At 41.7% G+C, this 26,826-nt stretch overlaps 1 protein-coding gene across 5 annotated transcripts in view; it reads right to left on the reverse strand.

The window, feature by feature from the left end:
* The window catches only part of szt2 (SZT2 subunit of KICSTOR complex), a 104,001-nt gene that overhangs the window by 39,714 nt on the left and 37,461 nt on the right, over positions 1 to 26,826 (reverse strand). For 3 of the 5 annotated variants that reach the window (XM_075485002.1, XM_075485003.1, XM_075485001.1), the window contains exons 35-50: positions 26,292 to 26,408; positions 26,131 to 26,200; positions 24,258 to 24,443; positions 23,605 to 23,823; positions 22,810 to 23,047; positions 21,973 to 22,047; positions 20,061 to 20,199; positions 19,581 to 19,716; positions 17,161 to 17,281; positions 16,871 to 17,023; positions 14,240 to 14,342; positions 12,820 to 12,934; positions 12,226 to 12,313; positions 9,457 to 9,575; positions 9,206 to 9,370; positions 8,569 to 8,653 (exon numbers count right to left, since the gene is read on the reverse strand). In XM_075485002.1, coding sequence (XP_075341117.1) covers positions 8,569 to 8,653; positions 9,206 to 9,370; positions 9,457 to 9,575; positions 12,226 to 12,313; positions 12,820 to 12,934; positions 14,240 to 14,342; positions 16,871 to 17,023; positions 17,161 to 17,281; positions 19,581 to 19,716; positions 20,061 to 20,199; positions 21,973 to 22,047; positions 22,810 to 23,047; positions 23,605 to 23,823; positions 24,258 to 24,443; positions 26,131 to 26,200; positions 26,292 to 26,408 — 2,129 coding nt within the window. Of the gene's footprint in view, positions 1 to 4,394; positions 4,446 to 8,568; positions 8,654 to 9,205; positions 9,371 to 9,456; positions 9,576 to 12,225; positions 12,314 to 12,819; positions 12,935 to 14,239; positions 14,343 to 16,870; positions 17,024 to 17,160; positions 17,282 to 19,580; positions 19,717 to 20,060; positions 20,200 to 21,972; positions 22,048 to 22,809; positions 23,048 to 23,604; positions 23,824 to 24,257; positions 24,444 to 26,130; positions 26,201 to 26,291; positions 26,409 to 26,826 lie in introns of all 5 variants that reach the window. The other 2 variants (XM_075485000.1, XM_075484999.1) reach the window with 1 other exon arrangement.

Genomic DNA, 26,826 nt, shown 5'->3' on the forward strand with positions numbered 1-26,826 from the left:
GGAACCAGCTGCCAGTCTGGGAGGCAGAGCCTTCAGTTATCAGGCCCCTCTCTGTGGAACCAGCTGCCAGTTTGGGAGGTAGAGCCCTCAGTTATCAGGCCCCTCTCTGTGGAACCAGCTGCCAGTTTGGGTTCAGGAAGCAGACACCCTCTCTACTTTTAAGATCAGGCTTAAAAATTTCCTTTCTGATAAAGCTTATAGTTAGGGATGGCTCAGGTGACCCTGAAACATCCCATAGTTCTGCTGTTATAGACCCAGCCTGCTGGGGGACATCAGATTGCATTGTTCACCACAGACTTATGGAAGAGATCCAACATCTTGCTCCAAACACTGAATGAGCAAAGCTTCCTCAACAAGCAGCCTCTGCTATGTCCTTTCTGACAGCCTCTGTGTTCAGGTAAACTCCCAGGTATTAGTAGTCCTCTACCTCAATAGTCTTTTGGCTTATTCCTAATCCTAATAAAATCCTGAAAAATCTCCTTTTTTTTTAGTTTCAATTCAAGCTAAGACAATTATTCCACTCTCCATGCTTGAGTTGTACTGGGAGTCTGAGGTGTACAGAGTGAAGTGAAACGATGAGGGTACAGTCCCCTGCGGTGCTCCTGTGCTGCTGACCACCTTCTCAGACACACAACCCGTCAGGTTATGAATTTTAACTTTTTAAACCTGTGTCCTTGTGAGCTATTTCTTGGTCTCGGTCCTGCTCAATATCCATGGCAGTTCCTCCTCAACTCCTCTAAAATTTGGGGTCATTTTCCGGTTATTAGTTGGGATTTGAAAAGCTCAGTCAGCTGCTCCATTTGTAACCAACAACTTTTCATTTCAATCCCAACCAGACTGTTCAAGGAGGTTTTCCCCTTAATTGACAATTCCATATTGGATTTGATCAATCTGTCTTTGTTGACAGGATATGTACCTCAGACTTTTAAGGTTGCTGTAATTAAACTTTTACTTAAAAAACCTACTCTTTATTCAGAAGTGTTGGCTAATTATAGACCTATATCCAATCTCTCTTATTTTCTATGGTTCTTGAAAAAATTGTTGCAGCTCAACTTTGTGATCATTTCCACAGAAATAATCTGTTTGAAGAGTTTCAGTCAGGATTCAGAGTGCATCATAGCACAGAAACGGCACTGGTGAAAGTTACCAATGATCTCCTCTTAGCCTCTGATAGCGGACTTGTGTCTGTGCTTGTCCTGTTGGATCTCAGTGCTGCATTTGATACGGTCGATCACAGTATTTTATTAAAGAGACTTGAACATGTTATTGGGATTAAAGGAACTGCATTAGGCTGGTTTAAATCATATTTATCTGATAGATTTAAAGGATAAGACCGGTTTTTTGACATTGGGCCCTTGATTTCACATTATAACATGATGTTCTACTCACCCCTGCTTGTTGTTGAACATTTGGAGCTGTTCCGAAGATATTCGAGAGGCGTCTGGCTGCTCTCTTGAGATATTCGGCCATGAAACGGTTTCCTATGGGCAAGCTTATACAGGCACAAACTATGCTGTTTATAATTTATTAATTACTGTACATTAGCACTGATAACGTGGACGTGCGTCGCTTACTTAAAAAAATCCGGGTTACTGTAATTTTGATTTTTTTTTGTCGTAAAGTGGGTGTTACTGACGTCCTCGTCGTGCTACTGCCACAGACAGCCCACAGACCTGCTGCCTATTTATGCATTCGGCTAAAATTCAAAATTAGTAACCCGGATTTTTTTAAGTAAGCGACGCACCTGTACGTTATCAGTGCTAGTGTACAGTAATTAATAAATTATAAACAGCATAGTTTGTGCCTGTATAAGCTTGCCCATAGGAAACCGTTTCATGGCCGAATATCTCAAGAGAGCAGCCAGACGCCTCGCGAATATCTTCGGAACAGCTCCAAATGACCAACAATAAGCAGGGGTGAGTAGAACATCATGTTATAATGTGAAATCAAGGGCCCAATGTCAAAAAACCGGTCTTATCCTTTAAGTTTGTTCTTGTAAATGAAGAATCTTCCTCACACACCAGAGTAAGTCATGGGGTTCCTCAGGGTTCTGTGCTTGGAACAATTCTTTTCACTTCATACATGCTTCCATTAGGTAAAATTATTAGACAGCATGGCATAAATTTCCATTGCTATGCTGATAATACTCAGCTGTACTGATCTATGAAACCAGATGAACCCAATGGTCAAATTACAAGCATGTCTGAGGCCCCGTTTACACGATAGGAAGACGCAGATATTTTCCTGCGGTTTGGCCTCTCATTTACACCAAAACCCCGTTTTCATCACAGAAAACGATTATTTCTAAAACCTCCGGCCAAAGTGGAGATTTCTGATAACGCCAGTTATGTGTTGCCGTGTCAACTGGGAGAAACGGCGTTTTAGGTTCTTAAACGTCACATTATGCGCCAGAAAATGCTTAACGTCATGCGAGCGCCTTATGTTTACAGTTTGTTTGGCTACTGATCAGGATTATCATGGATGATGTTAAAGTTCTACTAATTTTTACGTTTGTGCAAACGATTTTGGCCTTATTGCATTTGCCACCCCAAACCTGCTCGCACAGTTCAAAATAGAGGAGCACCACTCTTCCGTGGCCGCTCCTGCGTCCAGTAGCCTATCCACTGACTGTCTATATTTCCCTCTTATTGCCTTCAGTTTTGTTGTGATATTTGCTCGCGTTATCTCCTCCTTCACATGAGGAAAGTCCTCGATTCTGAGGATTTTTATTGGCTTGCATGGCTTTATTCCTTTCTCTACACTGCCGCCAATAGGTTTGGCATAGTTATTATGGCGCTTGACGGCGTATTTATGCGGGTTGATGTTAATGACAAGTATTTTGATATAACGATGTTGTGTGCACAAGGTTATTATTGAAAACGGAGGGGGGGAAATATTTGTTTCTCTAAATACCCGGCTATGTGTAAATGTGGCCTCAAAGACATAAAGACCTGGATGACTCAGAACTGTCTGCTTCTAAATTCAGACAAACTGAAGTCGTTATCTTTGGACCTGAGCGCTTCAGGGAGAAATTGTCTAGCTATATAGTTACTCTAGATGGCATTTTCGTGGCTTCTAGTACTACAGTGAGGAACCTTGGAGTTATTTTTGACCAGAATTTATCATTTGACTCGCATATAAAACAGGTTTCTAGGACTGCCTTCTTTCAGCTTCGTAATATTGTTAAAATAGGAACATCCTGTCTCAGAGTGATGCAGAAAAACTGCTCCATGCATTTGTTACTTCAGGATTGGACTACTGTCATACTTTATTATTGGGCTGTCCCACATATTCTCTGAAAATGTCCCAGCTGATTCAAAATGCTGTCTCTTTTCTCTCTTCTCAAACCCCAGCTGGTCGAGGCGGATGGCCACCCTTCCTGGTTCTGGTTCTGCCAGAGGTTTCTTCCTGTTAAAAGGGAGTCGTTTCTCTCCACAGTCGCCTCAGGCACGCTCAGGACGGGAGATTGGACTGAAGACAAGTTTCATTCTGTTGGTTTCCTTAGCCAGGTAATTGTTTTTGAATTGGCTCTATGTGAATGAATTGGACTATTTTGGAATTTAATTGATTGGATTTGATTGGATTATGATTACAATGAATTTGACTCTAAACAGTTTGAATTGGACTGTATTATTGAAATGCCTTGAGACGACATTTGTTGTGATTTGGCGCTAAATAAATTAACTGAATAGAATTTGCATGGTTATTAATCATAACACGTGTTTAAAAAGTATCAGAGGTGCAAGAAATCCTTCAAGCAGAACAGCTTCTAAACCAGAGCACAAAAACTTCACAAAAATCTGTTTTGCTGGGAAATGGGTCAGTGGAAAATCTCAACAACACTGAGTACACTCAAAATGATCTCAGCTGTTGCAACTTGCCGTGACTATGATGTGGCACATTCTAAATAAATTAGTTAGTTGGTAGTTCTACATGTTTTTTTTTAAATGGAATTTGCAAATCATCACATTTAAATCATACATTACCTTAACATTTATATTTTACACAGTACAGTACACCAAATTTTTGGACCTGGGCTGTAAATATCCCTTGTGGTTGTGTGGTGTTCTTTGAAGCAAGGTGAGAAAGTTCGACAGCAGAGCAATCCTGGCTCTGAAACCAGTAACACACTTCATGCACCTCAGAGATCCATGCCAAATCTAAAGGCAACTCAAAGATTTATACAGCTTTCTGACAATAATAACAAACAATCATAATCATAAAGTACTCATTGAAGGAAGCCTTATGGGAAGCTGGAAGAGCACTGCAAAGAAAAGGCATGATGGAAAATAAGGCCAGGAGCAGCGCACATGGGGCCAGCAGCAGCATGGATGTCAGTCAAAACAACGGGCATTATTGGTTTAAAGCAGGCAGAAGACGGCACATGATGGTACCTTTAAACTGAGAAGGTGGGAAGAGTTGCTGAACCAGCTCCGACATGGTACCTGGTCCAACATTAGAGAGACCCAGAGATCAATATTAGGGATCTACTAATGCCATTTATCTTATCTAATGTAACACCAGTAAGCTCCAAACAGTTGGAGAGCACTGGTCTACTGAAGCCCACTGATAAAAATCCTGACAGGATATCTGTAGTTGGAGCCTGTGTGCGTTGTTGTCAATATCTGTGCATGTCTCATAGTCCTCTTCTATGTCAATCCTCACCAGTTACTTAAGAGAGATCAGCTTCGAATAATGGTTTCCTCCCTTTGCCCAATGAACTGCAAAGTAAGAGGGGTGCATATGAAAGCAGAAATCCCCCTTTTACTGAAAATAACTTGTTTATGGTCATGTCAAATATTCTTAGCCACATTGTGCAAAATTGTTAACAACTTTATTGTTGTTTAGCTGAGACAGAAAAGCGTTTTTCGGAAAAAAAATATTTAAATTCAATTTAAATCACATTTTTAGTATGTACAGGATTTGTGGCACAACAGCTACTTTGGAGGCCAGTACTGTTACGACTGTCTTTCCTCTTAAAGGGGAGGTTTATTTTTTTTAAAACCTGGACCTTATTTCTGGCCAAAAAATCCGTTCTACTCACCGATAACAGTTTGGTGAAAGTCTGCGTTCTTCGGACAATATTTAGATCACTAGAGATCCGTGTATATCCATATAACGGGAGAGAACAGGGCAGAGACAATACAGCCTCTGAATAAGGCATTATCTGTCTTTATATCACCAATACTATTTTGCACTGTTAGCTCAGAGCTGCCGTGTTGTTGTTATCCGGGGCTATCGGGGGGCTTAAGGGGGGTTTCTACACACGCGCATAGTGGGATGACTTCATCGATGCGCGCCGCTGCAGCACAGCTTATTCACTCCATCGCAATCAAAATTGTCATCCACGTCTTCAAAATCTGATAAATATCCTGCCATGTTGCACAAAACTAGCAGCAGCAAACTCCGTGTGAAGTTAGCCGACTGTCGCAGAGCACGGGGTGAATGAGCTGTGCTGCAGCAGCACATCGATGATGTCACCCCAGTAGACGCTGTGTTGAAACCCCCGATTGTAGTGATGGGATACTCGATTCCTTTTACTGACTCGAGTTTGTATGAGTCACTCCCTACAGTGAATGGGGTTTTCGAGTCACTTGGGTCACTTGAATCAATCACCCAGAGTGTGCACCACGGAATGTAAAAACAAGTTCTCCCCCATTATATGGATATATACGGATCTCAAGTGATCTAAATATCTTTCGAAGGACGCCGACTTTCACCAAACTGTTATCGGTGAGTAGATGAACGGATTTTATGCCAGAAAAAAGGTCCAGGTTTAAAAAAAAACAACTTCTCCTTTAAGGCCCTATCTGCGACCAAAAATGGGCATTTTACACGTCACGTGACACTTCTTCTGTCCTAATACGCTAATCTCCTGACATTAAATTATTCAAGCAGTTGTGTGAATATAGCGGAATGAAGATTATAAAAATAATCATTGAACCGTTGCTTGAGTTGAGGCAAGAGAGGAATGCTAAACTGTTATTTTTATGAATTCGTAAGCAAAATGTAAATAGACTGGGTTTTGTAAAATCCCTGAAACTATATAGCACTAGTATAGGGAATTTATATAGTACTCATTTAGTACAAAGCCACATGACAAAAAAAAACCACACACTTATCACATAGCATTTCTAAGTCAATCCAGTTTTTAGCCCTAACTCTACTTTTTTTTCCGTCTGTACAGACACCAGTGAACGCATCGGGGCGATGCTGGGTTCAGTGTCTTGCCCAGGTAAACTTCATCAGGTGGACTCAGGAATCCAGAGATCCACAGACCCTCTGATTGGCAGACTGCTCTCCCTCCTGAACCACAGCCGCATGACAGCTGCACACAAAGTTCTGCAACTTTTAACTTGATACTGGAATATAAATTTAGCTCCGATACAGTCCCACAATAAAGTGGACATCTTTGAAGTTACTGACCAAAGTCAAATTCATTTGTTGATAAAAGATTCTCTGATATACTGTGTCGCTTTCCTAATCCATGTTACATCCAATGTCACCTGAGTATCAAACAATTGTAAGCAAACTGAGGGAAAAATGTATTTAAAAAAAACAACGTGGATAGCCCCACCCATCTCACCAAATGAATGCAGGGTTGCCATGGTGACACAACACATAACCCCCGACTTATTTTAGCTGAACTGCAAACCCTCATTGGTGTCACAATGTAAGCTTTTATAGTTTCTATAAAAATATTGCCTCAGCTTAGAATCACGTGAGTTGTTAATTCAACATGGAGTTCTGGTCAAAAGCCTTGATGTTTGGTTAAGTTTAAAAATAATAAATAATAATAAATTCAATCCTTTTACTGCTGGACACTGAATGAACACTGCATTGTGGCTTATAATGCCAACATTTGATCAACGTCTAAATGTGACCAACGTAAGATGATTTTCTGTCAGTTAGTTGACGTTTAATCAACATCAATCAAAAAGTTTCAATTTTAAGATAAGATCCTCCAAATCAGCATGTAAACAACAGGAGAGCGGAGCCGATTGGAAATCTATTCACTGGAAGCTGATACTTTTCCAGATGTGCTCAAAGCAAACATTGACAATATATGTAACATTAGAGTTGAAATGTAAAACTCATGCAGATACAGAATTCAGCCTGGGAGGGTGATTGGTCCATCACAAACTAACACGACCATGTATGCTCACACTGTCTAAGTGGAAGGGCCGTGGGAGGAAACCAGAGAGAGAAAACTCACTGAAGCACCAGCAGACAGCTCAGCCTTACTGGAAGAGTTCCTGATACTAACTGGAGGCTCGTGTGTCGATTTGAAACATTTCTAGCACACACGATGATACTGCATCTATCCCATAATTCTCATTGCTTTTTTTTTCTTTCTTTTGTTCATATGTGTGTGTCCACCTGTCCTTAAACACGGGAACTCTTTTAGTCTCATGTGAAAACACCAGCTGAGCCCACTGTGAATGAGCGATGCCAGCTGAAACCTGCTTCTCCATGTGGCACTACAACATTACAGCAGGCGCACGGTCATGGAATAACTGTCATTCATTGTGCTGGTTCCCTGCCTCTGGGGTTCGGTTGAAAGTTCTGTTGAGGTGTGCGTGTTCGTCAGCTCGCTTGATGAGCGAGCACTGCTGAACTTTGTGCCAAATCATTATTTGTTTTAAGACAATAAAGCCCAGATTCCACAATGCAGTCCGGTACGGGTCGGTTCAGAGCGGTTCTCTTATTTCAGTGTTTCCACTCCCACCAAAGCGTACCGGTCCCATGGAACCCGTTACCGTGTCTGTAACCCTTCTGCTTGGGGTACCGAGCACACAGGACCGGTTCCAGGCTCTGCTCTCCGTTGTTGGTGAGGAGGCTGTGCAGCGGGAGCTCGATGGCGCTGTGCCAAACCAAAAAGTTTTCCAGCTGATTGCCGCAAAAATGACAGAGAGTGGTTTCAACCGGACCGCGAGCCAGTGTCGCATTAAGCTGAAGAAGCTTGGAGGTGGTTCCAAATTATGGATGTTATTTGTTATTTGCTATTTACGCTTCGGCACGCACTCCGCCCACACCTGAGGGTCCCCTTTGTACAGTGGGAACGCAAGCTGACCCCAAAGCGACCCGACCCGTACCGGACTGCATAGTGGAAACGAGGCTTAAGGCAGCATGTGAGAAATGACCAATACTTTCTCCAGACATTACACTCTATGAATATTTTTAGAGAAGCCATTAAAAACAATTTAAAGCCTTAATTATTTAATTAAAAAACTAAGACTGGTGCGTTTTTAACACATCAGTATTTTCAATTGCAGCAGTGAGCACCGTCGCCTGTTCACATCATGCATCACTAACGTTCTTTTAACAAGTTTCCAAAAATGATACTTAAGTGGATTTTATATTGTGGAGTAAAACAAGCACAACTGAGAAAAATGCCAAGCATCTTACACAGTTAAAAAGCTTATTACAGCAGGTTCCCGGATCTGTTCCTCCTCACATACAGCATCACTGTTTATACCTGGTTAAAGTTAGGGCTTAGAACATTCACTCAACGTGGTGATATGTGCCTAAAACACATGAATGAAGGGACAAAATGGATGCCATTACCTTTGCCGCCTGTTCCCTGGCCTCCCGGCTTATTGTAGAGGTAGATGTCACCATCAGCCAAATCACTGCTCAAATGAAAGTAGTGCTACCGAAACAAAAAAAGGAGAGCGGAAACAACCGAGGTCAGCATATATTTCAGACATCACAGTCACAATTTAGTCTCTGCCTCACTTCTGCAGAGCTGGGAACCAGTCATATCTAAAATGTGTGCATTTTGATCATTTAGATCACTTCAAAAGGAGCCGTTTGTACACATTGGAAACGGAAAGGGCGAAGCTGATGACATGTCCTTCTACAAATCCCGTAGTTTTAAAATGGCGGAGCGACATGGAGACATTCATTGTCCGTGAAATATTACACATTATAGCTTTAAAGTGGAAAAACTGAAATAAAACATATGCTATGAACAAAATTAATCCCTTTTAAATTCAAACTGAAATAAATATTGCTACACTTTTTAAAAATTTTAATAATCTTTTTTTCAAATGAACAAACATTATATCTTCAATGTTTCGATATCAATGAATTTTTGTTATTTTCTTTTCAGAGGATTTATAACCCATTTTAAGAGAGTTACATGTCATAGCTGCAACACTTTGAACAACTTCAGTCTGACAGAAGTCAGTCTGAGATGTACCTTGAAGTGGTGTGCTGTGTTGCTGTCAGTGTACTTGGGTACATGCAGGAAGATGAGGAGGTTTTGCCTGAGGTAGTGAGCCACAGCCGGCAGCCAGGGAAGACAATACTGCGGAAGGCTGAAGGTCATCACCTCTGTGGCTGGAGATCCGGATGGCTGGATGAACTAAAGAACACATCGACAGAAAAAGACGCAGCTTTTAGAAAACTTAAACTGCCACACCCACATTAATGGGAAAAACAATAGTTTACCTCCACATCAGCTGGTGTCAATTTGCAGTTCCTAACAAGCATTACAGTGATGATGTCCAGGGTAGTCTCATCCAGACGCTTACGCAGCACCTTGACCAGCTCGTCTGTGATCTCCGGACCTGAATAAATGGTTACAAAGGCCCAATAAGAGACGACCGAAAAAGTTTTAATAAACTGACCAAGTTAGAGGTTATCTTATTAAATGTTCCTCATAAAATATTCGTGTGCCTCTGTGTTGACGAATTACATCAGTGCTGTTGTCACTGTCTGAATTATCAAACCCAATTCACACACCAAAAACATATGAAAGTGAGTCTTAAACATAGAACATGGAACGTTTTAATGGTTTGAAAACTTAAAAAACCCTTTATAAGAAACTTCCTATGCAATGACTTGTTAATTTATCATATGGAGTTTTTAAATCAGGAGAATGTATCCAGTCAAATGTTTGAACACATTCCTTTTCTACTGTTTATCTGGGACCCTTGTTATGGGGGCAACAGTCTGAGCTGAGACCCCAAGACCTCCTTCTCCCAGCTACCACCGCCAGCTCTACTGGAGGGCCCCAAAAAGTCCTGGGTCTCCTGGTGGGACATGTCCAACACATCCTGACCAGACACACAAACCACAAAAACTGGCTTCTTTCGATGTGAAGGAGTTGAGACTATATTCCAAACCTCTCCCTTAGAACCGAGATCCTCTCCCTATTACTAAGGAGAAACCCAGACATCCACTGGAAGAAGCTCATTTCGGCCACATGTTTTTTGGAATGTTATTCTTACGGGCGCTACCCACAGCTTGTGATCATAGGTGAAGGTTTAAATGTAGATCAATGTTAAATTGACAACTTCACCTTTTGTCTCATCTCTCTTCACATCAAAAAACTGATATAGCATCTACATCTATACAGACGCCATCAAATTACAACTCCGACCTACCCAATCTAGCAACAATAACCCAAGACACAAACCCCTCCAACTGAGGCAGCACCTCACTCCCAAACTAATGTGGCAATCCACCCTTTTCCATCTGGGTATCACGACCCTCTAATTAGGGTTTTTTCCACAATCAGCAGCAAACTGCACCATTGGTGGTGGAGGTCTCTGCATGATGAAGCCATCAAGAACACATCATCTGCAAAGAGCAAAGACCAAGTCCTGACTCAACTGAACTGGAAATCCCATGAACCTGTAAACCTTAGTTATGCCTAAAATTCTGTCCATTCAGGTCATGGATAGAATAGATGGAAGTTTGGGAGATTCCTTAAAAACATTCTCCTCCTCCACCAGACTTTATCCTGAGTTGTAGTCAGTGGTACTACATCCTGACTGTAAACAATGTTGTTGAGGCACCACTTCCCCTGCCAAGGTTATCTAACAGTTTCCCCAAAGGCTGACTAAAAATCATGTTCCATATCCTCCTCAATCACTTCACTCAGCCATGGTTTTGCTTTATCAAGTGCCTAAGCCATATTCCGCTCGGCCCGTCTGTACTTGCTCCCAGGGTCTCAAAAGCCAACCAAGCTCTCCTAGACTTAATCCTTAGGTTAAGAGTTACCTTCTCCTCATCTGTCAAAAACTGGGTTCGGGGATTGCTGCCACAACAAGAACCAACCACTTTACGGACGCAGCATCACACAACCGCCTAAGCAATGGCCCACTGTTACTCAATGTCCTCTGCCTTCCTTAGAATATTGGAGAATCTCTGCCCTAAACAGGACTTGAAACTCACCTGTACTAGGGCCTCAACCAATCCTTTCCAGCACACCCTCACTGGATGCTTGGGTACACGGAGCCTGTTCGACATCCTGCCCCTCCCCCTGATCCAACTCACTCCTATGTGGTTAGTTCAGCTCGTCCCCTCACCAGCCATATGTCTTCAACACTGAATGCTCAAGACATATGGCAGGAGATTTGATTTATCTTTATTTAAAATTAGTCATCGACCTACAACCTAGGGTGTCCTGGAGGCAAGTGCACTTACGAAAACCCCTTTGCTCAAACTTTATGTTTGTTATGGACAAACCATTACTAGCACATGAATTCAACAACAAAATACCGACTGGGTCCATATTGAGCAGGCCATTTCTCCCTATCATGTTCCTCTGTGCCCAACCAGACCCCATGGCCAAAGACACAACCACCAGGCACCCCCAAACAAGCCTCTCTAGGCCCCGGTCTCTTTCACCAAAGAAAAACTGGAATCCTCAATTTTTACCATATTAAGGGTTTCTGAGCAAGGTCAATTTGCTTTGGGAGACCCGACTAGAAACAAACTTCCTCTGACAACATAGCTGATAGGATCAAAAGGCCACACAAACCTTTTACACCACAATAAGGTGGCTCTCCTAATGGAGTGGCTGATACTGTACATCACAATAATAGTTATTGATTTCTATGATGGTGATGCCTTAGCAACAGAAATGTTTTTTTTCCTGTATTTTCCAATTCAAATCAGCTCACAGTGTTCCAATACACCAGAAACGTACAGTGCTGGGAATGTGACAGTAGGTGGTGCTGCGCATAATACGGTAGGAGCCCATCTGTGCAATGTCAGAGTGCCCCTCTGCAAATATACATATCACAGCTGCCCAACTCTCTGTTCAGACCAAAACATGATCAATCATCGGTAGCAGGCAAAATTGTTCATAGTTATTGCAATTTGCATAAGCACAATGGACCCTTGGGGACCAGGTGGGATTCAAGGCCACCCCCACTAACATTAAGTCATTTTATTCATTCTTAGCCTTTCATATTTTTCAGAACTAACCTGCATTTCCCACTCCATGCACGAGAAGCAGGATGTGTTTGTCTACTTGTCCAACCGGTCGAGAGCCCTCCAAAGAAGACCTGGAGCCCTGAGGAGACACAACTAATATGTCAACAATGTGGAAGAAGAATTCCAACTTTAAAACGAATAAAAAAATAATCTTACACATGCGGAAACCTTGCTAAGTTTGAGTAAGTGTAGTTTCATTTCCATGGGTAATACAAGTAAAGGAACACATTATTCCTTCAGAAAATACAGAATACAATGAATGGAGAATTATCAACTAAATGTATGATTCTTAATTCATACAGTCAAACATTTTCATTAACAAGGTCAACACAAATACTAGAAAAGTGGTTTAATGATAAAAGCCAAAAACAAGATATGGACCGTGCTTTTATGTTGGGTAATACAGAACTATTACAGAAGAAGCATGTACATTTAAAGGATGTATGCTGCATCACCAGAAATCCCAACCCATCTACCATTTAGTCACTATTAAGATTGTTGAGACTTATTTTTGGTGCCTTTAACTATGAGGAAATTAGTCTTAGTTTCAGTCCAATTGGCAATACACTGCATCTAATTGCTTACCATAATGTCCTCAGAAAATAAAGGCTCCTGACTCCTGGTAAGCCCAATGGATCGAGTCAAGTAAAGATTCACATCCACATCTGAATATTTGCCTGTTAGTGAAGTTTCACAGAGTCTGAAAAAAAGGAACACAAGCAGCATGTTTGGAGGTTGCCATCATGAGCACACTGAGGTAAAAATTCAGCACGGTTTCATAAGCTGAGTCAAGCTACAGTTACACCTGAGCTTGGTTATTCATCTATACCATCTTTGTACACATGCACGATAGGGGAAACGAGTCACTGACTGAAGTATGTCCGATGCCACAATGCTGTGGCATGCTGCTACTTCTAACCTTTTCTGTGGGAGCTCAATCTACATGCAAGTACAGCTGAATTCACAGCACAGACTTCTTTAAGTTACTTGATCCCAATATTGGGATCCCTTAAAGGGAACATTGCAAATTAAAATTAGACCACAATTAAAGGCTGATAACATATAGATGCACACTAGGGTCTTATTTAGGATTGATGCATACGCACAAAACTGGGTATTCTAGTATTCTTGACGTTTCCTCCCTAATATTAACTGTAAAAGCCTCCGAGACATTTATTTTCAGTTCCAATCTCACGGCTGCTCCACTTAATAATAAACAAGCAGCAGCACTATTTGAATTTGCTTCCATTAGCAACTTTAATCAATATTGCTGATCTTGGTGTGAACATTTACTGGTTGACTTTGAAAAGAGGACTTTTTTTCTAGTCGACCACTCAAAGTGCTTTCACAGTACAAGCCACATTTATCCACACATACACACACACACACACACACACACACAACACTCTGGTTGTAGGCTCAATGACCATTGACCCTCGATCACTAAAAGAAAGGAACACCGTGCCTCCACAAACAGGATGGGAAAAGACCAACAAAATGTTGGTCTTTTCCCATCTTACTTAGGAATAGCGAGTTTTGAAAATCTAGCTTTTGTCTTTACAGTGACATGAATTGTGAACTCTGAGGATAAATTAACATTTCAATTATCCCATCAATTAACAGTGGGATCTGGTAGCTCCACAATCAGCAACAGGATATCAAAAAAACAACATTTACTGAGCGTAACGTGTGTGTCAGCAGTCCAGTTTCCAGACAGTCTGATTTAGCTTCTTCTCGGTTGCTACCTTTATGATATCAGTTGGGTTTTGCTTCTGGCAGAGAAAAATCTCCACAAATCTAAGTCTTGAAAATGTTATTTGCAGGCAAGATGTGTTGCTACAGTACCAAACTTGTATGTGACATGTGAAGGACAAGAAATACTGCATCTCTGGCAGAAAATGTTTGGAAAAAAAAACAAAACATGTGAATGACAGAAGAACAACACCAACCCCTAATAACTAGGAAGTACAGCAATGATGAGTGAATACTGATAAGAGAGTTTAACCTGAGGTAGAACACTGATTTGGTTGTGCGTTCCTGGTAGACAAACATGTTCTTCCTGTTGACCACACAGAAGGAGTTCAGCACAGAGCGAAGGGCCTGGATCGCTGTGAAAGGCAAGCAACAAACACACTGATGGGTTGGACATGTTTGGAAAATAGATCTTCATTCTAAAAACATGGTCATTACTATTTTCTACCTATTGACACGTCTATATAGCAAAGCTTAAAAGAATGAAACATGCTTCATAGGTGAAGTGAGGTCTTGTTGCGTTGTCACCTCAGATGGTGGCCTGTGCATCCAACTTTGTGATATCAGTAAACTTCCCACCATTACACAATGAGCTGCTCCATGAAGCCACACACCCGACTGATGCCCAGCAGCACTGCAGCAGGCAGGCAGCATGACATATTAATGCTGGGTCCATTTCAAATGTATCCAACTTAAATTGTCAGTTTTAAAATAGTCTTTTTCTATTCTAAAAGGAGGCATACATTCAGTAATTGATTCTAAAAAGTCTTCATTTTTACAAGCAAACACGAATACAGGTTGTCTAACAGCCAAGCCAACAAGTACAACTGCTGACAAAGAGAATTAGGTTGGAAATTTCTCCCGTTTAACTGAATCTCTTGTTTTTTATTTGACAACTGTTTTACTTTTCAGGTCATGTAAACTAAACTAGGAAGCAAAACTGTACTTTTTCTCAAATGTAAATTTCAATGTGCGTCAAAGTGCTCTAAGTGGATATAGTGAAGGATGGTCACCTTGTATTAATGGATTAATGTGACAATTGTGGATTAAACCATTTCTCACACACTTGATTACTTGTAAAACTCCTTTTAAATATTTACTACTGTGCGAATGTCCAGAATCACGTTTCATTTCTTTGTATATTTCCAGGAAATTGGGAAACAGGTGCTGCAATTTATTGGAATTGTAAACATAAATGTAAATACATCATTTTATTGTTATTTAAAAGAACATCCAGATAGCAACCACACACTGCTGCTAACGCTACCGCTGCGTCAACGTCACTTCCGGTAACTCCCGGAATATGATTTGCACACCAAGGCTATGTCAACTTATGTTATCTGACATGTTATCTGTCATCTGTATTTATAGTGTTGTTGTATGTGTGTTATGTAATCCTTTGTACTGTGTGTCTTGATGTCTTTTTGTTTGTATGGACCTCGAGTCTGAAGCTATAGCTTCTTGAATCTTGACACATACCGCCTGCCGTAGTTCAAGAAGTTGCAACGCACATTTGAAAACGCGAGGCGCTAGAGAGCAAATTCATTCGACTTTGCAAAATAAAATTGCACCACTAGATGGTGGAAGAAATTACATAATGTCCCTTTAAAGTGAATATCTGCTCTGAGCTCCTTTATCCTCCAACACAGCCTCAACCCTCTCAGACGAGCTTTCTGTCCTTTCTTTAAGGAGTCTTCAGGAATAGTTCTCCAGGCTTCTTGAAGGACATCCCAAAGCTCTTCTTTGGATGTGGGCTGCCTTTTGTTCCGTTCTCTGCCAAGATGATCCCACACTGCTTCAGTAATGTTGAGGTCCGGGCTCTGGGGAGGATTCATCCCTCCATCAGACCTGCTGCCACCGATTTTCAGTCCACTTCTTGTGTCATTTGGCACAGCTCAGCCTTTTCTCCCTGTTTCCCCTCCTTAAGAACGGCTTCTTGACAGCCAACCTTCCATGGAGACCATTTCTGATGAGGCTTGGGCCAACAGCAGATGGATCAGCCGAAGGTCCAGATGCATCTCTCAGCTCCTGTGTCAGGTCTTTGCTGGATTTTTTCCTCTTTCTTAAGAAAATCTCTTTCAGATCCTGTTTGTCATGTTTGCATTTAATATTTTCCTTTCATGCAACTTTCATTGTTTACACTTGTGGTAAGACCAATGTATCTATTTTGTTATTATGACTCTTATTATAAAAAACGATTTTGAGAGACTTTTATTTTGACGACTCAGTTGAATAGGAAGTTGTCAGAAGCTTAGTGACGGGAATCATTTTGACCTTACCTGCAGTGGAGACAGCTGCCTTTGTCTGCCACTCCTCATTTGCCACCTTTTATGTTTCTATGCTTGTTCAAGCAACGTCTGTAAGTACTTTGTTTTACATAATTGATCATACTTCTAGTTTATTTCATGCTGATAATTCATATGTTTATAGGTTAAAAATGCAATTAAAAACAAAGTATTTTCTCCATGACATAGCAAACACATGATGTAACTTAGCTAAATAGTAATTCATGTACTATTTTTGATGCATGTTTTGTATGTGTTTGTATTTCAGTTTCACAAAATGATGATTCAGTAAAAATCACAAGAAAGAATCTGCTTCTGTGGAGTTTCTGAATCCCTGTTTAGCTGCTGTAGATAGTTATTTAGGCCTGACACTTCTTCTTTTGTCCTCCACTGTCCAGTTTCCTCAAATGTTTTAAAGGACACACTGCACACCATGCTGAGATATGCCAAGTTTTCAGCTCTTGCTTCATATTGCAAACATACTAACTGTCATTAGAAATATTGTACATTATTACTCTAATTTTCTAATACCAACCTTGCAAAATTGATATTTTGCCCTGCTTAATTTTCAAAATAAAGAGCAAGGATCTAGAACTCACCCCTGGAAACTCCCATGCTGGGTCCCATCTTGAGGCGTGGGTGAATGTGGATGATCGTGCTCCACACCACGTCACAAGCAAAATGTCCTGGGATGAACTGCATGGTGGCTGCCAGATAGTCTCGGGCCGGATAGCTCTCCTCTGTATTGTACTCTGTGTGATAAAGAAAAAAGGTGTAAAGCAACTGCAAAAAACTGACCTTATAGTGTAATATCCCAGAAAATGAGTCTGTTAATGAATATTACCACCTCCATCACCTTACTTACAGTTACTATCTTCTTTGGACTTACCATCAGAGGTGTTGGGCTTCTGTCTGTAAAGAGACTCATTCTTCCAGATGTCTTCCTCACTCTCAGCCACCAGCAGAGTATTACACACATGGCTGTCATGTAAGTCCTGCAGCAGCATGCGCTAAAAATGAACAAAGTAGACAATGAGCAGCATGCACGACCGATTCATTTATTCCAAATCCTGTTAGGCACAACAGGCACATTCTGCACGTTCTCTCACGGCAACTCCAGTCAATTCTCACCAATGTGTGCAATGGATGTATATAAACCTGCTAAGTGAAGGCCTCAGGCAGCGAAAAACCAAAGACAAGGAAGACTGATAATCCTTCATGGAAGTATAACCCTTTACACATGGCATGTACCGCAGACACACCGAAGACTTGGCCTGTATAACAAAGTTGAGAAGTCCTATCAGTGGCTAGTCTTGATGACAGGACCAATGCACTAACCATGCCAGCACCAAAACAGGCACTTAACGCAACAGCAATAGAAGCCGGGGTCTTCCACACCAGATAGGACCCCAGGTGAAAGCTGTGCCAGAGTCCAGGACTGTCCAGCAAATAGTCACAAGGTGTTAGATGCAGGCAAGTACAGCTTACACTTAACACCATAACCAAGTGGCAGTTGTAGTGTATAGTACAGGAACATTGGTGCAGAGTATGGGAACGCAGTTCCAAAAGCAAGATGGATGAGAAATCCAAAGGTGGTGGATAATGATTAGGGATGGGAATTGTTAAGAATTTAGAAAATCCGGTTCCATTATCAATATCCCTTATCAATTCGGTTCCTTACCGGTTCTCGCCCAGTTATTCATAATACAAATGTAGTACAAATGGCTTTGGTTGCGTTCTGTCCAGGTACTCCGGCTTCCTCCCACCGTCCAAAAACATGCATGTTAGGTCTCTAAAATTGTCCTTAGGAGTGAGTGTGAGTGTGTGTGTGGTTGTTTGTCTCGTTTGTCTCTGTGTCGTCCTGTGATGGACTGATGACCCGTCCATGGTAAACCCCGCCTCTCGCCCAATGACCGCTGGGATAGGCTCCAGCCCCCCTGAGACCCGAGCGACGGATTCAGCGGGTATAGAAAATGGATGGATGGAAGGGCTTTGGTTGCAGTTAAACTTTAATTTCAAATATGCATCAACATTGTATCTATTTTCTCCTCTGTCATTTTACTTATCCCTGCCTCGATGAAAGGGGGAGCTACAGGTATGGGGGAGCCTGCCCCTGAGCCTGCCTCACTCTTGCAGTCCTCGTCAACTATATGTTAATATCAGATGGAAATTATTCATACAGTATGTCGCCAACATTATTACAATCAACAGGACCTGGAGGTTTTACGTTACCTGAGACTTTTGACTTTTGAGTTGCCACCATCGCTTAGCAGCGTGTCAAAGACTTTACATTCGTCACATTGGTCAAATGTTTCAGCATGTTGGAGGTATTTTCCCCCAAAATAAGCCAAAAATACTGTTCTGACAAAATAGTGACAGTGACGGTGACAAAATACGCAATCGCGCAAATGCGTCAGACGTTAGCAGAACCTATAAACGGGATCGTTAGGCAGGCGGATTAACGATTCCACGGAATCGAACTGCTGGGAACCGGTTCTTGATTCCCATCCCAAATAATGATGGAGCTAAAATCCTGTGGGACTTCCAGATCCAGACTGACTAACTGGTTATGACTAACCAACTGGACCATTGTGATGGTCGACAAACTACAAAAGAAGGCAGCAGTGATAGATGTAGCAATTCCAAGTGCACAGCAACACGAAGAAAAGGAAATATGAGAAGCTCGAAAAAAATACCAAGGGCTGAAGGAGGAAGTTGAAAAGAGGTAACTGACAAAATGGTCCCTGGGGTAAGTGTAGCACTCAGCGGATGACCCCAAACAAGGAGAATGCAGGTGCGAACGTATCTCAGCTTAACGAATACGTTTCCTTCTAGTTGTTGTTTAGTACATTTAAAATGGTTCACTTTGAGCTGAAAGATGTCTAAATGGAACGTTGGCTGTATAAGAATGTTATTTTTGCCAGAATAAACAGTTAAAAAAAAATAAAAAAGTAAAACATATTTTATGAAATTTAATTCAAACATATTATTTTAGATTATTTGTAAATGAGACACTTTAACACTTTTTGAGGTGTTGCTTTTCAGAATTCAGAAAGATGTTTTAACTCATTTTAAACCGTCTCTGACAAAAGTACCAATAAGGAGAGTGATTAAATCAGATATTATCATTATCAGAATTATCATCCTTATTATCATCAACAGTACTAGAAGCAGTTGTAGTAGTTAGAATCTATAATATATATTTACCTTTCACCAGAAATAAAGGATTATCATAAGGTACAGAAATAAAAAGGGAAACATGACATAACAATGTTCCTTAACTTGAGGATTTTCATAAGCAGAAGCTACCTGATTGACAGTTCTGCAGATTTCACCAATCTTCCCAACCACCATTTGATGCAGTTGTAAGTATTCAGGAAGCTCCTGTTCTTCCTCTTTCTTTCTCAGCTCTTCTGCACTGACATCTCTTCCTTCCGTGAAGCATCTGGAAGAACAAAATGAATTTGTTAAAATTACATCCCTTAATCAAACAGAATCAGTCCAAAAACTCTGCTAAAAAAAAGTCAATCCTGTTTGTTTTGTTTTTTTTCCTCAGAGAGAAATTTGATAGTAAAACACATCGAAACAAAAAATGATGATGAGTTCTCATATTTTCTCTAAATAGCTGAATAGAAAAGAAACCAAAAACTATTTTTCTTTCACTTCAAAGCGCAAGAAAAGAAATGTCGTTAACCTTAATGAAGGCATCAGAAATGACTCTTGACGCTGAAATGCTAGATAAATGTGGGCCACAGGACACCACAGAGAGTGTTCTAAGCTTGGCCTAACCTGGCGTGGGAGTAGACCTTCACTCTGTCCTGGTGGATCTTAACAATCAACCAGAAGTCTGGCATTAGTGGTGACTGACGCTCCTGTTCATCGGGGGTGGGGCTTTCGCACTCCGAGTCACTGCTCCCACCATCATAACCTTCAAACACACAGATACAAAACAGCATGATGGTGCTGTCATTGACAGTATTACGTCACGTTTAATATCTGCAAGAGTGCACAGATCCGGACTTTTAAAAAAAAAAAAAAAAAAAAAAAAAAACTGTTCAGCCCAGTTACTGTTCATCTGAAGATAATAACTGGAGATAAAAAAAAAAGTGGAGGAAGCACCTGGCCAACTAGTCCAAACCCCAGTTCTATGATGAGATCCTGCTCAGGAGGAGGATGCGGTCAGCAGAAACTTACAAAGAAAAGAAAAAATCTTGGATTTTCTTGGCATTTGGGTCTAATTATAAGTCTTTGCAGTTGAACCAAAACTGAAGGAGAACGTCATGACCAGCCACTGCTGAACAGCTACAATGTAATCCAGCGGCTCAGTCATCTGCAGAGCTGACAAAGTGCTTCCATATAAAAGCCAGATTAAAGGGATAATCCGGAGTAAAATGCACTTTAGGTCAATTTACGGGATGTTGGGAGTACATACGTTGAGTTGACATCAAAATCATTTAATTCTGATGTGTTTTGAGAATTTTGATTTGACCGTTTTCAGCCAAAAGTCGTTAGCCTGGAGGAGAGTGGGGCATATGGTATCGCCGCTACAAAACGCTATTTTTACACCTCTTCTACAGCTCCAAACAACATAACACTTACGTGGTAGTGAGTAGAGGGTCCCTAAATCCAAACAGAAGTGTCCCGAGGTCTTCGTGTGGTCGGATAGAGAGTCCAGAATGAATTTAATCAAGCCAGTATCTTTCTGGAAATGCTCCTGCTGCAGCTGGCATCTTCAGCGTAAAGTCCGTATAGTAGAGAGCCGAGTGTGGAGTAACACGCTCTGGAAATTCACAATTTCGTTGCCGTTTTTTTTTACAAACATAGTCCAGTATTTCTTTCGAAAGCCAGGATAGGAACAAACACGCACCATAACTCCAAAAGTTTGCTCCGCTGTTTGTTCAACAATCTGCTCACACACCTCTCCTTCTTCTGTGATGGTCACTCCAGTCACGCAAAAGACGTCTTCCGTAAACAGGAGGCTAGGTCACGCGAGACGTAAGGTCACATGACATTTTATAAAATTCCAACCTGTTAGTAAGCTAGGCTTTGCTGTTGCATACAACTTCATTTCACTTTCGAAAGAAAGACTGGACTATGTTTGTAAAAAAAACGGCAACGAAATTGTGAATTTCCAGAGCGTGTTACTCCACACTCGGCTCTCTACTATACGGACTTTACGCTGAAGATGCCAGCTGCAGCAGCAACATTTCCGGAAAGATACTGGCTTGATTAAATTCATTCTGGACTCTCTATCCGACCACATGAAGACCTCGGGACACTTCTGTTTGGATTTAGGGACCCTCTACTCACTACTACGTAAGTGTTATGTTGTTTGGAGCTGTAGAAGAGGTATAAAAATAGCGTTTTGTAGCGGCGATACCATATGCCCCACTCTCCTCCAGGCTAACGACTTTTGGCTGAAAACGGTCAAATCAAAATTCTCAAAACACATCAGAATTAAATGATTTTGATGTCAACTCAACGTATGTACTCCCAACATCCCGTAAATTGACCTAAAGTGCATTTTACTCCAGATTATCCCTTTAACATTATGGTGCCGGACAAATGTCAATTTCTACTGAATTCACACTAAAGGAAAAGTGTCATGCTTATTTGTGTTGAGCAGGCAAGGCATTTGTGGAAGACAAAAGTAATCTAACATTGTTCCATCAGTCGTCACTCCGCTGTGTAAAGAACTTACCCTGCATGTCTGAGTCCATACTGCCCTGACTGGAAACGACACTCTGGACTCGACTCGGCCTGAGTTTGCCACAGCCTGAAGAAAAGATCATTTTATTTTATTTTGCCTCACAACTTTTAATATCAGCAGGCTGACTAACAAACATCAGCAGCGCTATCACCACCTGAGGGCCTTTCTGCAGCCTGTCCTGAAAAGAGGATCCCTGAGAGCTATCAGTTCCTCGCTGTACTTAAGAAGAGAAATCAACCCAAAGGCAGATATGGAATGAAACTGAAACCATGACTGGGTACTAAGTTAACAAGAAAGAATACATCCATTGGACATATCCTTGCAGGAAGAAACCTTGTGGCAAATTCCTAATTATTTCATAACGTCAATTCATCAGGTTGTAGTTGCTGCTAAATGTAAAAACTTTGTTCTGCTGACAGTAAAACCCAATTCCTCTTATCCTCTTTATCTACTTGAAAAGGATGAATCGTGTGGAAAATAGCCAGCTTACCCATATCACCTGAAATCAGAATCATCAACTGTCACCTTAACTCTGTCATAAGTATTTGAACATGAATGGGTCGTCCTCAGCCTTCTGCAGTGCTTAAAGACCTGAGCCATTCATCTGAATCGGGTGTGCTGGAGCAGGGAAACATGGAAAACATGGAAAACATGCAGGGCGCTGTGCCTTGAGGACCAGGGTTGGGAAACACTGGTTTAAACAGCCTCCAAACTTTCCTGGATGGGATTTGATGGATTTGTTTACAGCTGTGTGTACCTGCAATAATACTTGCAAATGAAGACTTTAATACTGCAATTTATTTAGTTAAAAACCAAAAAAGGACTCACTGTGAGAGGCTGTCTGCACAGACTCAGCCAGGCTGACACTGGAGGCCATCTTTGGGGGTGAGCTGGGCTCTGTGCAGCCTTCGGTCTGGAGCTGGAGGGTAATGGGGGGACATCTGTCCCCCACCACGTTAACAGTGTCCTCTCCTTCAAGCTTCACAGCTCTGACTGGTTCAATGGCTTCTGCAGTAGCATCACCACAAGCTTCAGCAACAAGACAAATGGACCTCTTGTCCTCACCCTGCAGATGGACAGATTCCAAGTAAAAATCTGTGTAGTCGTCACACTTTTCATCAAAACACAATTCATTTATATATGTATATATATATATATATATATATATATATATATATGTGTGTGTGTGTGTGTGTGTGAGTATAAACGTATGTGTTTAACCATCAGGCATCACTAAATAGCTTGTGAGAAAAATGAATAAATAAAAAGAACTGTTCTGCAAAAGAAGGCATGTAGTGTTCGTTAGTCTTCCCCGAAACATTCCTTCTTGTCATCTGATGGATCTGATGTATCTGATGTATCTGATGGATCTGATGGATCTGATTGATCTGATTTATCTGATTTATCTGATTTATCTGATTGATCTGATTGATCTGATAGATCTGATGGATCTGATGGATCTGATGGATCTGATGTATCTGATTGATCTGAGGTATCTGATTGATCTGATTGATCTGATGGATCTAATTTATCTGATGGATCTGATGGATCTGATGTATCTGATCTGATGTATCTGATGGATCTGATTGGTCTGATGGATCTGATTGATCTGATGGATCTGACCTCGCTGTCTGCCTGGGCCTCTGCTTCACTCTCCAGCATCACAGCCTCCAGAGCTCCAGTATCACAGGGGCTTGTGTGTTGTGCTGGCTCTGCGGTGCTCTCCGACAACCTCTTGGCAGCCTGGATCCTCTGCTGGTGAAGTCTGCTCAGGGACATGTAGTAGAAGCTGTCCTGCTCTCCATTCAACACATAGCCAGAAAAGGACATTCTGCGGAACTCCTGCAGAATAGGACAGTGGCCTGTTATACATCCTGTTCATCTTTCTATATCCAAGCACTGATACGACCTCTATGCTCTTCAACAGCGAAGTTCTCTGCAGTTATTTACTGCCAGCAGATGATACTTTTGTTTCTACAGTTAGCAGCATGGCTACACTTTTAAACAGAAGAATCAACTCTTTCTAATAAAAGTTGCTGTGAATAAAGTAGCTCTATTAACGTGTAAAATGCAGCTGCATCAGTGCAACGGACACGTTTTACTCATCACATCGCTGCTCTGTTCCCCTGAGCAGAAATGCTTCAACTCACTTTGCTATCCTTGCCTTCACTGTTAAGAACAGTTAACACTTACTACACATAAAAGCCAGCCATAGACGGGAGGACCTGGTCGTGATTAAAGTGGCAGAAATGCATTTTGTTGGTGTGTGTTCTTGCCTCCTTGAATTTTTCCAGAGACTGCTCAGGCCCGAAGACGAACTGCAGTGGGACATCTTCACAGTGACAGTGCGGCCGGCCGCTGGAGCGTAAAACATGCTCGGCCACTTTCTGCAGCGTGGCTGAGCCGATGAAGCGAGAATGACGCAAAGCGGAAACGATCTCATCCTCCAGCAGCCAGCGGATCTGAACCAACAACCACAAAAAGCTAATACAGTTGTATAAAAATATGTGTGTGAACTCACCATGTAGGGGCCAAAAACATTAGGTGTCATGCACCATGCACCAACAGTACAGTAGTGAGGTTAAAGAAATAAAAAATGTATATATCAGCCTGGTGCTGCTAATCAAATTAAATCGATTAATTGATCATCAGCTCAGTAAAAGCCGAAGTTCTGGCAGTATATTCCGGTGTGTGTTAACAAGATGCCAAGGAGGAAAGCTGTGGTGGAACCCTGAGAAGAGATGTGTGGGAACACATGGTGTCATGTGCTTTGTGTGGCCGGTTTTTCTGTACGTCGTATTCACCTCATTTTTTAGACTTTTTTTTTTTTCATCATGTCCTGATAGAACTGAAAGAGGGTGTACTTCCTTTTTCACATGACTGTTCTGACACTGCCAGGGTTACATGCAGCCCGTGTAACGCCTAACATTTCAGACTGAGCACAAAGCCAGTTGCATTATTTCTTCAGTATAAAGAGAAATCTGTGTCTGATTGCTACAGAAAGGAGAGAGGATGTTTATGTTCATCTGAAAATGTAATATATCTCACCGACTTCACAAAACATCTGGGCAAAATAAATTACATTTGTAATACTAATAGAAATGGTGTGTTTTTATGTGACATAGCTTTTGTAAACTGTTAACAGGCTGTGAACAGGCCGTAAACAGGCTGTAAACAGGCTATGAACAGGCCGTGAACAGGCCGTAAACAGGCCGTGAACAGGCCGTGAACAGGATGTGAACAGGCTGTAAACAGGCTATGAACAGGCCGTGAACAGGCCGTAAACAGGCCGTAAACAGGATGTGAACAGGCTGTAAACAGGCTGTGAACGGGCCGTGAACAGGCCGTGAACAGGCCGTGAACAGGCCGTGAACAGGCCGTGAACAGGATGTGAACAGGCCGTGAACAGGCTGTAAACAGGATGTGAACAGACTGTAAACAGGGTGTGAACAGGCTGTGTACAGGCTGTGAACAGGCTGCGAACAGGCCGTGAACAGGATGTGAACAGGATGTGAACAGGATGTGAACAGGCTGTAAACAGGATGTGAACAGACTGTAAACAGGGTGTGAACAGGCTGTATACAGGCTGTGAACAGGCTGCGAACAGGCCGTGAACAGGATGTGAACAGGCCGTGAACAGGATGTGAACAGACCGTAAACAGGCTGTAAACAGGATGTGAACAGGCTGTAAACAGGGTGTGAACAGGCTGTGAACAGGCTGTGAACAGGCTGCGAACAGGCTGTGAACAGGCCGTGAACAGGCTGTAAACAGGATGTGAACAGGCTGTATACAGGCTGTGAACAGGCTGCGAACAGGCCGTGAACAGGATGTGAACAGGCCGTAAACAGGCTGTAAACAGGATGTGAACAGGCTGTAAACAGGGTGTGAACAGGCTGTGAACAGGCTGTGAACAGGCTGCGAACAGGCTGCGAACAGGCTGTGAACAGGCCGTGAACAGGCTGTAAACAGGATGTGAACAGGCTGTAAACAGGATGTGAACAGGATGTGAACAGGATGTGAACAGGATGTGAACAGGATGTGAACAGGATGTGAACAGGCCGTGAATAGGCTGTGAACAGGCTGATGACTGAAGCTGCCCTCCTCTCAGCACTGTATTTACTGTTTACTCCCTTAGAAACAAGCCTTACCTCATCCATTACGGCCAGAATTGCTAATTTGTGAGGAAGTGGAAGTTTGGATAAGGAATCACTGGAGACCCTGATGGAAGACAGTAACCAAACCAGAGGAAATATTCATAAATCTTTGGATCAAAATGAGAAAACAGAAACTTTATGTTGAATAAACGCACCCATCAACACCAGCTCCTCTCAGACTGTCCAACACCGCCATCAACTCCTCATCAGAGCGATAGGAGGAGGGCTGTCCCGGTGAACGATTAAGGGACACGCTGCTCTCTGAGGTGTACCTGAACACAAAAATATTATTCAGATCTTTATGAAGGACCAAGTTCAGGACTGGGACACATTGGTTTGTATATCATACACAAAAATAACTTCTGCCAACCGGGGCTACTGAATATCACTTCCAACAATGATTCATCTGATTCAGTCCATAAACAAACCAGAACTTCATTCATCAATAAGAGTGAAGGCCCAAAATTTCAAATCTTTTCTTTTGACCAAAAATTCTAAGAAATGATTAACTCCTATATAAAACAGAAAATAGCAACAATCATTACACTAGAAAAAGTAGGAAATGTATCTACTACTGAAGTTTGGAATAAACATAGCTGTTCCAAGTTCCAAATCATTTTTTATCGATAGACTGAGCAGTTCATTATTCTAGCTATAGCAGGAACATGGCAAATTCCCAAAGAGATGAAG

Source organism: Odontesthes bonariensis, chromosome 15 (genome assembly GCF_027942865.1).
Source record: "Odontesthes bonariensis isolate fOdoBon6 chromosome 15, fOdoBon6.hap1, whole genome shotgun sequence".
Lineage (NCBI taxonomy): Eukaryota > Metazoa > Chordata > Actinopteri > Atheriniformes > Atherinopsidae > Odontesthes > Odontesthes bonariensis.